At 41.2% G+C, this 17705-nt stretch overlaps 1 protein-coding gene across 2 annotated transcripts in view; it reads left to right on the plus strand.

Moving 5' to 3' along the window:
• Positions 1–17705, plus strand: part of KCNH1 (potassium voltage-gated channel subfamily H member 1) — a 386370-nt gene that overhangs the window by 20307 nt on the left and 348358 nt on the right. For both annotated transcript variants that reach the window (XM_032878101.1, XM_032878102.1), the window contains exons 2-3: positions 7567–7690; positions 11396–11502. In XM_032878101.1, the coding sequence (XP_032733992.1) occupies positions 7567–7690; positions 11396–11502 (231 nt within the window). The remainder of the gene's footprint in view (positions 1–7566; positions 7691–11395; positions 11503–17705) is intronic.

Below are 17705 nucleotides of genomic sequence, written 5' to 3' on the forward strand. Positions count from 1 at the left end.
TGTGTGTGTGTGGTGACGTGCACCGCCTCGGGGCCCTCAGATCCCCAGGGCAAAGTCTTATTCCCCCCCCCCGCCCCAGGTCCTTGGGTCTCTGGTAATGGCCTCTGTTCTGGTCACTAGATGACTAGCAGCTGAGCTTATATTCTGTTCCTTGAATTGAGCAGAACTTGATGCCCTGCCTCAACCCATCACATACTCCTTGTGTGTGTATGTGTGTGTGGTATGTGTATGTGTATGCATGCATATGTGTGGTGTGTGTGTACTAACTTGATCCTGTCTAGGCCCCCACTGGCTGTGCAGCTCACCTCTGATATTTGCCTGAACCCCTAAGTCAGGCCGTTTGACACAGCCTTTGGCTACAGGGTCATTTCACTCTACTGTGATAACCATCTGCTTATGCAACATCTGCACTAGTAGCATAGTTGGGAACTTCTGAATCCTTTCCAGAGTCCATGGTTGCTGGGAGGTGGGGGTGGTGGCAAGGGAGGGTGCCCAGGAAGTTGATATGGCCAGGTTTGTACCACAGCTCCTTTAAGTCACCAGTGTGAGGTCCTCTCCCACCCCTGAGTGTCAGATGGGGATCTAGGCACAAAGTTTCCCCTCTTCTCCTGTCTTCGTCTGTCACTATGAGGAGGCAGGACTGTTAGAGAATAGATCAGCACACTAAGTTTTTGTTTTTGTTTTGTTTTGTTTTTATTTGAACCTCTTTCTTTTTTTCTTTAGCACAGTAAGTTTTAAGAAGTGGAGGTGATTATTTACAAGTGAGGCAAGAGACAAACATTGGAAATCTAGACAGGGAAATGCAAACATTTAGATGAGGAATGATTACTTCCATGCACATCAGTATTTCCTAAGGACATCATTGTAGATCACAAAGTAGAATTATAATGTATGGTAACAAAAATGGTAATGTTAACTCACCAATTAAAAGTCTCATTATACTCAAATACATATAGTATTTTTATAGGAAAGCCATAAATCTAATGTGTTAAAAAGATTTTCACAGAAATGGTCTGATTTTATTATTTTTTTTTAGGTTTTATTTATTTATTTGACAGAGATCACAAACAGGCAGAGAGGCAGACAGAGAGAGAGGAAGGGAAGCAGGCTCCCTGCCGAGCAGAGAGCCCGATGTGGGGCTCGATCCCAGGAACCTGAGATCATGACCTGAGCCGAAAGCAGAGGCTTAACCCACTGAGCCACCCAGGCACCCCTGATTTTAGTTCTTAATGGAATAAGGGAGACAATGTAATATGATGATTAAAAGCATGAGTTTTGAAGTCAGATAGACCTAAATTCAAATCCTAACTCTTACCTGCTATGACTATGTCCTCAGAGGCTCCGTGTCCTTGTGAGTAAAATGATGAAATCAGTGACACTTCATTTAGTAAAGTAATACCACCTCACAAAGATTATTATGAAGATTAAAACCCTCCCCTTAATATATGATCCAGTCTTAGTATAGAGCCTGGCATAGAGTAAATATTGATAAATGGTATGCATTCTTACTAATATCTTTAATATTGCTTATGTGGAATCCCTTAGTTTCTGATGATATATGTAGCATTATGGTATTTGTATGGGTAGCCCACAATTCAGAAACAGATTTTTTTTTTGGAAGGTAATTTGCAGGTTAGTTATTTGTAGTTTAGGAATTGAAGACAGTCTAGACTAGTCCCCCTTTCCAGCCAACCATAATAGGGTACACACATGTGTGCAAGGGATGGGGCAGGGGAAGGGGGAAAAATTTCCTTCCTGTTGGGGGCAAATGCCTTTGTGACTGGGACTAGAATCCTTTCCTCCATTCACTCCACATCCTTGGATATCACATGGTAGCAAAAGAACCTTGCTTCCTGGCAACTATAATTTCTTGCTTGGGTTAACGCTAAGAGGTGACTATTTTAGAATTTTAAATTCTATAATGAGACTTGCTTTTTCCCAGATAAGACTAATCTGCAGTGCAGCGCCAAATGGGAATGCTTGAGGAAGGGTGAGCACCTTTAAAGGATGACCAGAATACGTTTACAGGAAACTGCAGTGATATCTGGAACTTGAAATATATCCTGTTCTCATTTTTTTAAACAAAAAATTTAATCAATAAGTTAATTTTTTTCTGATTAAATTCATTAAAAATTAAGAATATACTTATTTTTATCAAAGTAGTATATATTCTTGGTTAAAAAAGTCAAATTGAAGAGCTTATAAAGAAAAACAACCAGCCTGTGCCTTGTCCCTCTGCCCATCCTGCTCATCAGAGGTCACATGTTCTAATTTTAGCTGTTTCTTCTTATAGTTTCTGCCATGTCTCTAAATAATATGCACTATAGCTATTTCTAGATATATCAATTTTAGCTATTAGCTGTTGACTTCCGTTAATTTAGCTGAGTTTTTATCTCACTTTATTTACTTTCAACCTCCTTCTCGTAATATAATTATATTACTCTCTTATTGGTTATCTTTGCAACTTGAAAATATTTATGCCTTTCTTTTTTTTTTTATTATATCAGCTCTAGACACCATGCCATGATTGTTCTCACTTTTCTCTCTAAACTTATCATTTGTATTTTTTCAGCATTGGAATTGCTAAGATATAACTAAATATAATTTAGATACTTATAGTTAAGTTTAACTTATAGTTAAATATTGCATGCTTTGACTATGTTGGTTTTAAAAATTATAAATTAATGAGATGTTTACACTGTTGTGATAGCGATGAGACATGGTGTGATTTGGTTTCCCTTCTTGCACAGCTTTTGTTTCTTTGATACTTCTACTTTCTTTTCCTGCCCATTCCCCACCCCCAAATTATGCACCTATATTGACTTATTTTTTAAAGATTTTATTTATGTATTTGAGAAAGAGAAAGAGCACAAGCCAGCGGGGAGGGGCAGAGGGAGAGGGAGCAGCAGGGTCCTGGCTGAGCAAGGAGCCCAATTCAGGACTTGATCCCAGGATCCTGGGATTCTGACCTGAGCTGAAGGCAAATGCTTAATTAACTGAGCCAGCCAGATGCACCCTATATTGACTTTTTATGTTGTTTCAAATGATCAGGAATATCATCAGATCCTGACCTCCTTTATCCCTAGATAACTCTCTTCTGGAACATCTGACATCTGTTCTCTGAACCATTCTGTACTGAATGCTTTCTGTTAGCTTCCTTCCTGATTTCTATATTTGGAGCCACTTTCCCTCTGGTTCTCATGTTATCTTCTTTCCTTATTCCTTCACTTTGCTGATACACATCCCCAAGTAACTTCCCAAGAAAGAATACATAGGAGGGTTGCCTGGGTGGCTCAGTCGGTTAAGCATCTGCCTCTTGATTTTGGTTCTGGTGATTTTCTCAGGGTCCTGTAGTCTAGCCATTGGGCTCTGCACTCAGTGGGGAGTCTGCTGGAGGAGTCTCTCTTCCCCTCCCACTCCTGCCAGTCATACGATCTCTATAAAATAAATAAGTAAATCTTAAAAAAGTGAGAAATGGCTTTTCTAGGTCTTTGCACATCTGAATATCTTTATTCTACCCTCACATTTGATAGTTCTAACTTTTAAAAAATGTTTGGCTTTTTCTCATGTTGTTCTTTCTCTTGTTCCTGTTAGTATACATGTTGTTCCTCTCGGATTGATGCTCTATGTCTTATTTTAAAAAACTATTTCTGTCTCTTCTCTACTACTCTCTATGAGACTTTATCTTCTGAAATTTATATTGAATTTTTAATTATTCACTTTTAATTTACAGGGGGTCTTAATTGTTCTCTTTTTTTTCATAGCATCCTGTTCTTGTTTTATGTTTGTAATATCTCTTGAATCTCTCTCAGGACACTAATCAGGGATTTTTTTTTTTTTAAAGATTTTATTTATTTATTTGACAGAGAGAGATCACAAAGCAGGCAGAGAGGCAGGCAGAGAGAGAGAGGAGGAAGCAGGCTCCCTGCTGAGCAGAGAGCCCGATGCGGGGCTCGATCCGAGGACCCTGAGATCATGACCCGAGCCGAAGGCGGCGGCCCAACCCACTGAGCCACCCAGGCGCCCCCAGGGATTTTTTTTTAAAGTTATTTTTTGTTTCCTATATTATTTCTGCTTCTTCCATTGTCATTTTTTCTGTTCTTTTTTTACTCTAATTTTTGTGTGGATTTTTACCTTTTTAATTCATTTACTTTAATTTTCGGTGTGCCTAGGGTAGGAGAGGAAATAAACACATGCTGTCAAATCATTATCTATAACTGGCTATCATTCTCTCTTAGCACTTAACTTTAGTGGGGCATTAGCCATGAAAGAGCTCACTCAGTTTTTCCTAACTATTTGAGGTCTTTGAGGGAAATTACTTACACTTCTAGGAGTCAACAAGAAAGTTATCATGATTGGATTTCATATACATTTAAGGGTGATTTAGTGAATTTGTTTCTTTTCTTTTTTTTTTTTTTTTTTTTTTTTTTTTAGAGAGAGAGGGCTGCTGTGGGGAGGTGGCATAGGGAGAAGAGGAGAGTGAGGGAGAATCTTAAGCTGGCTTCACACTGAACTCCACGCAGGGCTCGATCTCACCACGCTGAGATCATGACCTGAGCTGAAATCAAGAGTCAAACACTTAACTGACTGAGCCACCCAGCCACCCTGATATAGTGAATTTTGTACTTTTTTTAAGGCTTAGTTGTTCTGTTCAAGAATAACTCAGGAAGGGGTGCCTGGGTGGCTCAGTGGATTAAAGCCTCTGCCTTCGGCTCAGGTCATGATCCCAGGGTCCTGGGATCGAGCCCTGCATCGGGCTCTCTGCTCAGCGGGGAGCCTTCTTCCCCCCGACTCTCTCTGCCTGCCTCACTGCCTACTTGTGATCTCTGTCTGTCAAATAAATAAATAAAATCTTAAAGAAAAAAAGAGTCTGGTATTAAAAAAATAAAAAAGGAATAACTCAGGAAGAGAAGACCAGCATGAAGGATTATCCACACACGCCCTTTAAAAAAAATACCTTTATTGAGATATAATTCACATATCATAACTTTCACACTTTTTAAATGTACAGTTGTTTAGTGTATTTACAGAGTTATGCATCCATCACCACTATTGCATTCCAGAATATTTTCATCACCCCCAAAAAGAAACTCCACACCTATTGGCAGTCACTCCATCTTCCTACCCCTCCCCTCCAGGCCCCTGGCAATGATGAAACTACCTTCTGTGTCTATGGATTTGCTGCTTCTGGACATTTCACATAAATGGACCAAAAATATATGTGACTTTTTGTGTCTGGTCTCTTTCACTTAGCATAATATTTTTAAGGTTCATCTGTGTCGCAATATGTATCCGTATTATTTCTTTTTATTGCCAAATAGATGCCACATTTTGTGTATCTGTTCATCAGTTTATGGATATTTTGGATTATTTTCATGTTTTGGCTATTATGAATACTGTTGCTGTGAACATTCATGGACAGGTTTTTGTGTAGACATGTGTTGCCATTTTTCTTGAGCACATATTTAGGAATAGAATTGCTGAGTCATATGGTAACTTCAGGGGTAACTTTTGAAGAACTGCCAAACTGTCAAATTGACTGCACCATTTTACATTCCCACGAGCAGTGCACAAGGGTTACAGGATGCAGGTTCCAGTCTCTCCACATCCTCACCAACACTTGCTATTGTCTTTTTTATTATAGCCATCCTAGTGGTATACCTGAAGTGTTATCCTGTCTCCAGAAAAAGTCAAAGATCTTTGACCATCAAGCCCATCCTAGTCTGGTCTTCAGGCTCATCTCCTGCCAGTCTCCCTGGTGCCCTTTGTCTGTTTACGCCAGTCTTTATGTGTCCCATCCTGCCAGACCTTGGCTTAGGCTTCTCCTCAGCCTGGAATATTCCCTTCCTCTCACCACCTCTTGAGTTCACCAGTGAAAGGCAATTTGTGTTCATTTCTTTAAATATTGTTTTTGTATCATATGTGATAGTTACAAGTTAGGCATTCATAATGTTTGAATGAGTCTTACTCATCCTTCCAGATTAGAGCAAGCTCGAATGTGACCCCAAGGAGACATGGTCCTTTACCTACCTCAGAGTTAATAGTTTTATTACTGGTTTCTTAGGTAGTTGTGCACATGTCTTTTTGTCCTGATAATTTCCTGGAAGGCGTGGACCATATAGCATCAGGCTGGATATCTCCAGGGTCTCGTAATGTGCTTGGTACCTAGTGGACACTCCAAAAGTACTCATGATTATATGGGAGAAATGGAGGGAAAAACTGGTTATAGATTTTCAGTAAAAGCATATTTATAAACTTAACAGTTGTATAGAGTAACTTACTGATAGTTGTGTTTTATGTTCCTTTTAAGTAGATGAAAGCATTTTTAAGAATAGATTACCATATTTAGTTATTTCTCCTCCTTTTGGTTCCTCTATTCCTCCCCACATAGATAAGAAGAGATGGTTATCCATATTGTGAATAAATTGTAGATGCTGTTCTAGAACAAAATTAACGTCCCAATTAAATGAGGACATTATATGTCACTACTATTTCACTTTGAACGGTGTGCGTATATAAACAAAACCCCTTCCTGTTTACAACGAAAGAAGGGTTGTGTGCGTGTTCTTTTTTTTTTTTCTTCTCTTTTCTTGGGGAAGGGCTAAGTATTCTGTGGAAAGGAGCGAGCCAAGCTAAAATCACGATGATGTTTAAGTTCTGGATGTTATTTGCCTAATTTAAGGTCTCGAAGAGAAAAAGAGGGACAGTTATTACCTAAGCACAAAAAGTGTTGAAGACCTTTGATCTTGAAAAATGTGGGAAGTGGTAAGAAAACACTGAACAACTGTACGTTTCTGGCCCACTTACTCCCTGCATCTGAAGTGAATGTGGGCTGGTGGGCAGTGAACGAACTCTGAAATATGGCTTCTGTGCTACAAAATTTCAGAATCAGCAAGAAGGCTTTTGTCATTGTGAGCATCTTGATCAGGTTCTATAAGGCTCTAGTATTAGGAGTGTCTAGTCACTTCCTTACCAAGAGGAGGGCTCTCTGATATGTGTGTTGTACAAGGCAATCCTCCCTCTCCCTTCCTCTGCCTCTCTAAGAAGACTTTCTCCTCCTGGGATGGGTAAATGCTCATCAGGGTCAACAAGGCCAATTTGTAGCTTTTGGCCAAAGGACTGACAAGGCTAAGATGCTAGATGGAGCCCAGAAGAAATCCCTTTTGCATTCTCTCTTGCTCCAGAGTACCACTGTACTTTCACTGAGATGAGTTAGGACTTGAACATGTCTCCTGGAAATCACTGGATTTCTTCAGGATTCATTGATTGGTTGGTTAAGTATGCTTTCTTTGCTGACTTCCTCTTGGAGGACAATTACCTTAGCATTTGAATTCAAAATATCCAGCTCTAAAGAACTATTCTTTTGTATTCCTCACAGGGCCCTCTTCCTGTTCAAGAGACTGTTTTAGAGGGAAACCAAGATACCTGGATTTGTTGACATTATTTATGTCCTCATTAATTCTCAATTAATGTCTTGCCTCCTATGCCCCTTTCTTTTCTTTTCTCCTTCTCCTTCTTCTTCTTCTTTTTCTTCTTCTTCTTCTTCTTCTTTTTTTTTTTTAACAGATACTAATTTTGTGTTGGGGAATGCCCAGATAGTGGACTGGCCTATCGTGTACAGCAACGATGGATTTTGCAAGCTGTCTGGCTATCACAGGGCGGAAGTGATGCAAAAAAGCAGTACCTGCAGGTATTTATGTCCGGGCTTGTTCTGTTCAACATTCTATCATGGTATCTTCTGGAAAAACAAAATGGCTTATGCAGTGTGGGGATTGCCCTTCTCTAATTTAGAGTTTTCTTCAGGAATATTTGTGGTAGTATCATCTCTCGTTCATGCACTATACCAGGGAATCAAAGAAGGCTTCAAACATGGTCTCCACAAACTGACTGGACTTGTAAGTCACTGAGATGGGCACCCAGAGAAACTCAGGAAGCTCATTTTACCTAGAAAATGGGGACTCAGAAGTTTATGAGATGTTAGACGAAAGGATAGTAAAGTTAGATGATTATTGAAAATGAAATAAAAATGAAATATAATTTAAGGTGATTAAATTAATTTTTGAAATTACATGACAGTTTGGGAAGAATCCCTACGATGTTGCAGACAAGGGCCTTGTTCATAGGGCTTTTCACCAGAAAAGGAGAAGAGAACTGAGATTTGGTTGCCTTCTAATTCACGCTGTCACATCTCTGCTCACTCACTCGAAAGCAGAGCCAAACAGTGCTAATGGCTCACACCGCCTGGGCATCTGACAGGGTTACTCACTAAGCAGTACCCTTGGGCCCAGGTGCTAGAAACGCTCTTTTAAAGCATCTGCAAGGTGTGGAGCAGAGTAGAGCAGAATGAGTTGAGCAGAGCCTGTGCCCTGTCCCTCCTGACACACCCCCTGTGGTGCCCTGACGAGGTCTTGGTTTAGCACAGCCTTTGGCTTCTCTCACTCCTTATTCCTTCTTTGGAGTTGTCTGTCTTCACTGGTGTTTGCGTGATCCCAGAGCTGCTGGATCAAGAAATAAAGTCATCTCTGAAAGGTGGAAAAACCTGAAACAGGCATCATCTTCAGTTTTCAGAAGTTGCATTTTGATGGTCTTCAATCAGCCATGTAACTAGTTCTGGTGAAAAGTATTCAATGCTTCAAGAATTTCATTTTCTTAAATTTTAGGTGTTTGGGGCTGGGAAATGGGAGATTTAAGAGTCCCCTTCTTCCCTCAAATGTGTAGAAATTGTGACTTTTAAACCCTACAATAAAATTCTCTTACATTTGTGATGTGCTGTTATCCTCATTAGTGTCTCTTTCTGTATCTGCATCTCTGTCGATGTTTGCGTATATACAATTAAAACAAATCGGGGAGTTAGCCTCACTTTCTGGTGGGGGGAGGAAAGCAACCTTTCCTTCCCTTTCTTCCTTCTTGTTGGTTCTAACCAGACACTTGAAGAAGATCAGAGCAGATAACTTGCAAATTTAGCTTTCATGCACAATTGTAGGAAACTTATTTAATTCCCTGAGGGTGTCCCTTTCCTGAAGATAAAGAAAACCTGCCTTTGTGCTGGCTCTGTTCCTAATCGCTCAGGAGCCTCTTTTGCTTATTTTTTGCATTGCAGGTATCTGAAATCTAATGTCCAGGTGAAGGAAACTTACAGCTACCAGTAAATTACAGTTTGAGGAAACAGTACATAAGACCAATGAGAGCAGGGTGTGATTACGGCACCTCACTTACTCAGGTCTCCGTCCTGCAGGGATTTGTTTCACATTGTGAAAGAAACGGCCAGCATATATACCGTCGTGTCACTTAAATGGAGGTCACTTATCTAGCAAATTAACTCAGAAAGTGGGAGGAAGCTAAAAAGGCAACTGGCTAAGTAAGATGGGCACAGAGCTTACGTTTTTACCTCCTAGGAGAAGTCCTCTTGTTCTTAGGCAGGGCTAGTTTAGTCTTGACCGAGCCGTCTTTTTAAAGATAATGCGACAAGCTCAGTTATCTGTTTTCCTGATTTATAGATGGAAAGTGGAGCATTCCATGAGAGAAGTATGAGGGCAACCATAGATAATAATGTCTCTCAGCAGGCTGGGAAGGGCCGTAATAACAAAAGTGACACAGAATTCATAAAGTCAGCAGCAGGGCACTTTTTTTTTTTTTTTTTTAACAGAGCGCAGGCAATCGACAAGCCTGTAGTAAGCTCAGGGCTGTCCCAGTATCAAGCCAAGCAAGGCCCTTGAGTTGGTGGTGGCCTTTGGGGTTCTTCATGGCTCAGCAATTCTATGATTCTGTGATTCAAGTCATCACCAGAGATTGCATTCAGTATGTGCAGTTTTGGAAGATGGGGACTGTATTTAGGAAGGCATGCCCTTGCTTCCACTTTACCCCAGGCTTGGGGACTGAGTGTTGGTGTCTTCTTGTTCTGGTCACATGAAGGCCTGAGGTTGTCAGGGGAAATGCTTACTGGGTCCATGGGGAGCCTTTGACAACTGGCTTTTCCTGCCCCATGGAGAGATGGCTTTTCTCCTCTCCCATGTTGTGAGTGTCCTGTGCCGTGGTTTACTCCACCTAACTGGGGGTGTATCTTATTCCCAGAGGGACAAACCTTGTTCACAATGGAGCCTAGGAAAATGGACAGTTTTCCTGCCTCTGCTGAGAACCAGAATTAGTCAGTAGGAAGTTCTGTCTGCAAGTTTTCTCTCATTTTCTTGCATGCTACTAATTTCCTCCCTTAGTCTACTTTTCTCCAAATGTGAGCAGTAGGGAGGTGTATTGGTAAGAATTGTAGGATTTTATCATTTCAATTTTTTAAATCTAATGCCTTTTTTGGGGATGGGGTAGGGTGGGTAGGAAAATAGAGCTCCACACACAGTGGCTGAATCTTCTGTTTCTTTCCTTAGCTCTGCCTTAACATTTAGAGCATCAGATTGCCCCCTTTGGTGCAATTCTTCGGTTGACGAATTTTTGTGATTTTTCCTATTCCTTTGTGTATTTGTTTGGGAATTCGAAGAGGAAAAAGTCTATGGTCCAGATTTACTCTGCCATCTTTCCTGGGAAATTTCCCAGAGTTGTACTTCTAAAATGCAAATCTGATTATGGAACTCTCTTGCTTAAAACCTTCCAGTGTCTCCCCCACAGTCCCCCTCTCCCCCCATTGCTTTCGAAAGCCATGTGTTCCTTCATGATCTGGTCTGTGCTTATCTTTCTATGCTATCTGTTGTGAAATCTCCCCTCATTGTGTATATTCCAGTTACAGTGAACTGAACTGCATTCAGATTCCAGAATTAACCTCCCTCTCACTTCTCTGCCTTTGCACATACTTTTCTTTTGCCTGGAATGTTCTTTTCCCTCCTTCCCGTCTAATTTCCACCGGCTCTTCAGATTTCATTTGTCTTTATCTCTGGGAAGCCTTTGCTGACCACACAGGGCTCTGTGCCTGAAATCTTTGTTCTGTAATTCCGTATGTGTTGGTCACACTGTTTTCTGATCCACTCTTTTCTGTGTGTCTCCCCTTATTTACTGTTAATTTGGGGGGAGATGGTGACAGAGTGCTGGTGTATCAGTAAGTCTTAAAAAATTTTTTTAATTTAATTATTTTTATTAACATATAATGTATTATTTGCCCCAGGGGTACAGGTCTATGAATCATCAGGCTTACACATTTCACAGTGCTCACCAAAGCATATACCCTTCCCAGTGTCCCATCACCCAGCCACCCCATCCCTCCTCCTCCCCACCCTCTAGCAACCCTCAGTTTGTTTTTTGAGATTAAGAGTCTCCCGATAGGGAATGTTTTCATTAAGTGTGTGTGTGTTCATTCCACATAGCACAGTGCTAGATATAGGACAGATGCTTAACATATGCTGGTACAATACTCAATATTTGTTAAACTAACTTGAGCTTTTTGGTTGATTTGCAGTTTTATGTATGGGGAGCTGACCGATAAAGACACAATTGAAAAGGTGCGGCAAACATTTGAGAACTATGAGATGAATTCCTTTGAAATTTTGATGTACAAGAAGAACAGTGAGTATTCAAACCATTCCGAACCATACCTTTATGTGCTTGGAATAGTAAAAGAGGTGCTCTTCCTCTGTTGTCTTGGATCTTCTTCTCCCCCATCAGCTAAATGTTGTTCCATGAGGCTATTGTGTATTTTGGGATAAATGGTGTAGATTGCTGAGTTACACTTTTCTTTACGGAACTCTTTTTTTTTTTTTTTAAGATTTTATTTATTTGAGAGAGAGAGCACAAGTAGGGGACAGAGGGTTAGGGAGAAGCAGTCTTCCCACTGAGCAGGGAGCCAGACATGGGATCATGACCAAGGCAAAGGCAGATTCTTATCTGACTGAGCCACCCAGGTGCCCCCTAATTAAGACTTCTTGATCGGGACGCCTGGGTGGCTCAGTTGGTTGGACGACTGCCTTTGGCTCAGATCATGATCCTGGGGTCCCAGGATCGAGTCCCACATCGGGCTCCCAGCTCCATGGGGAGTCTGCTTCTCCCTCTGACCTTCTCCTCGCTCATGCTCTCTCTCACTGTCTCACTCTCAAATAAATAAATAAAATCTTAAAAAAAAAAAAAGACTTCTTGATCTTGGGGCACCTGGATAGCTCAGTCGATAGAGCACATGACTCTTGATCTTGAGGTTATAAAATTGACCCTGATATTGGGTGCAGAGATTACTTAAAAATAAAATCTTAAAAAAAAAGACCTCTTGATCTCTTTTTCAGCCAAGGTAATGTTTTTCTTATTGGTTTACTTATGGTGAGCTGCTAGCTGCAAACACTTGTAGACTTTAAGGCTTCTTGGGGGAAAGGAAGACATGGGATAGTGACTCTGGCCAGATCATCTTTGAGTCTGTCCTCCACAGTACCTAGCACAGCAGGTGACCCCAGTAGATGCCCTGTTGGGGAAGGAGATTAAGAGCACATGTATTTTGAAGAGTACTGAGTATTGTATAGAATTGTTGAACCACCATGTTGTACACCTGAAATGAATATAATCCTGTATGTTAACTACAGTGGAATTAAAAAAAAATAGTTTCTGAATAAAATTTTCATCTCCTGATGACTTACTTTTCTGTCAGAGATGGTATTGATATTCAGAGTAGATTGTGAATTTGTATTTGTTTTGGCTACAGTTACTTCCATGGAGTATGTTAATGAAGAATTTTGGTCAATAGCCGTACACAGGTATAAAACTCACTTTTCCCTCCTGAGGTTTCCTATCGAATGGAGATGAGCTGTGTTGGAAGTATGGGACAGTGGGGTATATGGCCATAGCAGGTTCCAGAGATGTCTAATAGTGCTGTGTTTTGGTTTTAGAAAATGATTTTGTCTGTAAAGCGTTCCATTCTTTATATGTAGGATTGAATGGCAGCTCATAGATTTAATAGAATGTTTCCAGAGTAGCCCAGATAGCCCATGAGATTACGTGTTTCTCTTGGTGGCATTCAGAGTGATACATTTGGCTCTGAAAAGCAAAAGGCACACTTTTTTTTTTTTAAGATTTTATTTATTTATTTGACAGAAATCATGAGTAGGCAGAGAGGCAGGCAGAAAGAGAGGGGGAAGCAGGCTCCCCACTGAGCAGAGACCCTGATGCGGGGCTTGATCCCAGGACCCTTGATCATGACCTGAGCTGAAGGCAGAGGCTTTAACCCACTGAGCCACCCAGGCACCCCAACGGCACACATTTTTTCTGGAAGGAGCTGGGTATTCCATCTGGATTGTTGGAGCAGACAGCTGAGAGTGCTGTTTGCTTGGTGCTGTGGGCTAATGCTGATCTGAGAGACTGGCTCGGGGCATCAGCTAAGCCAAGAGGGTTGGTCCTGTAGCTTTCACACTAGCATGGAGTCTTGCTCTGTCCCCCTCCTTCAGCCAGGAGGTTGAGTTCCTCCTGGCAGGAGAGGAATAGGGGGAAAGACTGAATGGCTCTGTGCTGGTCCTCTCTACCATGGCGACCACAACCCAGAGCACCAGCTCTTACCAGGAACACACTTGCCTTTTTGTGGGGAGGAGAGGCCCTGTCCATGTGCCCCAAGCTAATGGAGTAAGTTCAAGGTTTTCTACCCTGTGAGCTTTGCATACTGAGCAGTTGGATTTCCCCTTGACACTGCATACTAATTGGATAGGTGTGTCACAAAAATAATGCTTTGCATTTATATTTTGCTTTAGAATTTTTAAGCTTCACTAGACTATGCATTTAACTTGCTGAAATTATATGTGTTTGGCACCAAAGTGAGAGAAGAGGAAACTTAATTTAAATTGAGTCAGTGATTTCATTTATCATACCCGTTAGGGAGCGTGTACCCCAGAGGAAGTGTGCAATGGGGGAGGAGAAGCTGCTGTTCCCGCAGCTGCCGCTGGGGCTGAAGACCTTGTATTTATGAGTGTCTCGTTGCCCTGAAGGTGATTCTTACAGCTGAAGTTCTGTACTTGAGGCAGACCACGCATGTAAGCCAATTGGTTCAACTAATGTTCTACAAAGAACCAGCATCTCTTTCCTGCTTTGAGGTTGTGGGAGGGGTATTGAGAGATGTGTGCCAGTCTCCAGGGCAGCATGTCAGCCAAGGGATGGGGTTCTACTTCTGGGGTGGTGGGAAAGAATTTTCCAAAGTAATTGTGGTCATATGCAATTTTTTTCTTACCCTTTGGCTTGAGAAAATAAACATTGTGGAAAATAGGACTCCACTCTATTTTAAAATGTTGATTCTTGAAGCCCCATGAAGTAGGCATGGCTGATGTTATTTATTCCCTTTGTATAAGAAGTTAAATTCCTAATTCAAGGTCACATGGAGCCAGGACTTGGTTTCCAGTGTCCTAGCTATTCTTCCAAGGCTGTGAGTAAAGGCAGGGCCACTGTGTATGGTTGTGGAGGTTATTCGCTGAATAGAGGACAACTAGAAACCAGCTTATGGTTTGCTTCCTGAATCCTCCATACACCATAGCCTAGCCTTACCTCTGTGCTGAGGGAGGAACTTCTCTTTCTGATTTACACAAAGATGTCTAGAAAGCTAGTGGGAATTCCATACAAGGCTAAGCCTGAACGGAAAACCAGAAGCATGACATTGATGCCAATAATGTTGGTTTCTTCCTAGGACCTCCATATCCCATCCTATCCTAAGGAATTTAGAAATTTTAAATTATATATTAAGTCTGGGAATTTTACATTTACACTGAATTCTGTGCTTTAAAATAAAAAGATTCTATTTATTTATTTGAGAGAGAGCACAAGTTGGCGGGGAAGGACAAAGGCAGAGGGAGAGGCAGACTCCCCACTAAGCAGGGAGCCTGATGCAGGCCTCAATCCCAGGACCCAAAGATCATGACCTGAGCCGAAGGCAGATGCTTAACCCACTTTGCCACTCAGGTGTCCCTATGCTTTTTGTTTTGTTTTGTTTTTTTAATTGCTTTTTATTGACCCACTACTCTATGTCAGACACAGACTTCCGCTAGGGATGTGGTTGTGAAAAGAAGCACAACCTTTGCCCCTAAAGCAGCGGTGGGGCAGCATCTATTCCACGGCACATAGCCATAAGTGTTTTGATGGTGACACCATTTGGAGAGGATCATTGAGCTCTAATGTAGAAGGTCAGGAAAAGAAGTTTTCCCAGCAGATAGGAAATCCATGTAGAGACTGAAGATGTGGGAGTTAGGCAGAGGGAAGGGCAAAGAGTAGCTCAGGCGGATGAAATGCACTGAAGTCTCAAGAGACCCAAAGCAGGGCTTCTAGGACTTTGACATGCATTGGAAATCACCTGCAGCAGACTGAGCAGACTGAGCAGACATGGGAGGGAGGGAGGAGGCAGAGTTTGCTCCTGCTTTCAAAACATCTAGTTCAATAGACTGAAACTTTCAGCATTTTGAAGCTGTGTAGGATCTCATAGGGGAAAGGCACTCCTGTTGAGATTTTAAAATGTGAAATGTCATCCTCTAAAATAATTTTTTTTCCCTCTGATTTCTAAATTGAATCATTTTTACTATGGGGAATACATGAACATGGGAAGGAAAACAACCACCCCAAAGACTCACAGCAATTTTACTATGTTATAAACTTTTCGGTGTTTCCTTTTAGGTTTTGACTTACACATGTTACATAATTGAGATTTTGATGTGTATGCAACTTGAAATCATATGTATATTTAATCTTTTATCATAAAAATATCCTCCTCATTAAAATGCCCCATAAATATAATTTAGAAAGAATTCATTTATAGTTCCTCCACTGCTGGATATTTTTTTTTTTTTAAAGATTTTATTTATTTATTTGACAGACAGAGATCACAAGTAGACAGAGAGGCAGGCAGAGAGAGAGAGAGGGAAGCAGGCTCCCTGCTGAGCAGAGAGCCCGATGCGGGACTCGATCCCAGGACTCTGAGATCATGACCTGAGCCGAAGGCAGCGGCTTAACCCACTGAGCCACCCAGGCGCCCTACTGCTGGATATTTATGAGGCTCTAAACTTTATTAAACACAGGGCTGAGGGTAGTATCTTCATGTAAAGATATTTATTGGGATTCTGAAGTATTTCCTAGAAGTTGAGAATTACCATGTCAGAGAACAGGAACTGAGGTTCCCGAGACATTTTGCCAAACAGTATTTCCGAAATGAACCCGTTCCCAAGTTCACTTACAGGTTTCGAGTGTCTGACTCATTGTGCTACACCAGCACCAAACAGTAGAACTTTCAAATGTCGAACTGCCTATAATTGAACTTTTTTTGTTGTTTAATGCATGTTTTTCATGCTAGTGAGACTGAAGTACTTTTTCCTATTTACTATCCATTTAAAATGACCCTTTTTATGTTAATTTTTCAGATTCTTCGCTCATATCTTCTATTTATTCTGGTGATTTTCTTACCGATTTTTTTTTTTAAACTCTTAATAAATTACATTTTCCTCTTTCCCATTCTTTGGTGGTATTTGCAAGGACAACTTCATAGAAAGACTCTTCTCTTGATAAGCATTAATGTTTGTGTTGCCTTTGGGGGGTTGAGAGGAATTAGCAAAAGTCTTCCTGGTGTGCTTTGGGATGAGTGTGTGGAGTACTATTAAGTATTTGGAAGGACGGATGATTTGAAAGGTTTCTTTCTGTTAGCCAGTCTGATGAAGAAACCTGGGCCTTGGGACTCCTGGGTGGCTCAGTGCGTTAGGCCGCTGCCTTCAGCTCAGGTCCTGATCCCAGTGTCCTGGTATCGAGTCCCACATTGGGCTCCTTGCCCAGCGGGGAGCCTGTTTCTTTCTTTACCTCTACCTGCCACTCTGCCTGCTTGTGTTCTCGCTCTCTCTCCGACAAATAAATACATAAAAAAAAAAAAAAAAACCTGGGCATTTTAGTAATGCTATATGGTTCATATCATTCCTTAACTCCTAGATCGGTGACAGTTGTCATTAACAAATTCATTCAGTAAATATTTAGGTGGTTACTCATTGTGCTAATTAATTAGTTTTTCCATTTTTCAAACAAGGATATCATGAGTGTCAGCTTTGAGAGAAAGCAGGACACTCTCTGGGTAACGGTCTGAGGCATGTGACTGACTCCACCATTTGTGGCATGGTGGGCACCTCCTGTTTGGGACCTCTGGGTCAGCTTCTATAACAAAGGAGTACAGGAAAAGCCTTTTCCTGACATTGTCCCAGGCCAGCAAGAAGAACCTTCCAGCCAGATACTCATTGATTACTTACCATAGGCCTATGGGTTTGAGCCAAAGAGATCCAGGTATAAGAAACTGACTCTGCCTTTGAGAAGGTTACAATCTAGTTGTGGAGGCAAATCCGATAGGAAAACCAACATATTTTACTTATTCAGTGCTAGGAGCTATTTATATGTAAGGGATATTGATTCTATGTTGAAAAACATTTCTATTTAAAATGTTTTTCTTTTTTCTTTTTTTTTAAGATTTTATTTTTTTGACAGAGATAGAGATAACAAGCAGGCAGAGAGACGGGGCGGGGAGGGGGGGAGGGGTGAAAGCAGGCTCCCTTCTGAGCAGAGAGCCAAGCAGGATGCAGAGCTGGATCCCAGGACCCTGAGATCACGACCTGAGCCAAAGGCAGAGGCTTAATCCACTGAGCCACCCAGGCACCCCAAAACGTTTTTATTTTTAATTAGACTTTCTAAATACCATTTATAAAGTCAAAAAATTATGGCTTTGTTTTCCCTTATGGTTCTGAGCTTTATATACTGTTTGGGAAGCTCTTCTCTTTACCTAAACTAATGAAAATATT

Source organism: Lontra canadensis, unplaced genomic scaffold (genome assembly GCF_010015895.1).
Source record: "Lontra canadensis isolate GAN:19392208 unplaced genomic scaffold, GSC_riverotter_1.0 scaffold63, whole genome shotgun sequence".
Taxonomy (NCBI): Eukaryota; Metazoa; Chordata; class Mammalia; order Carnivora; family Mustelidae; genus Lontra; species Lontra canadensis.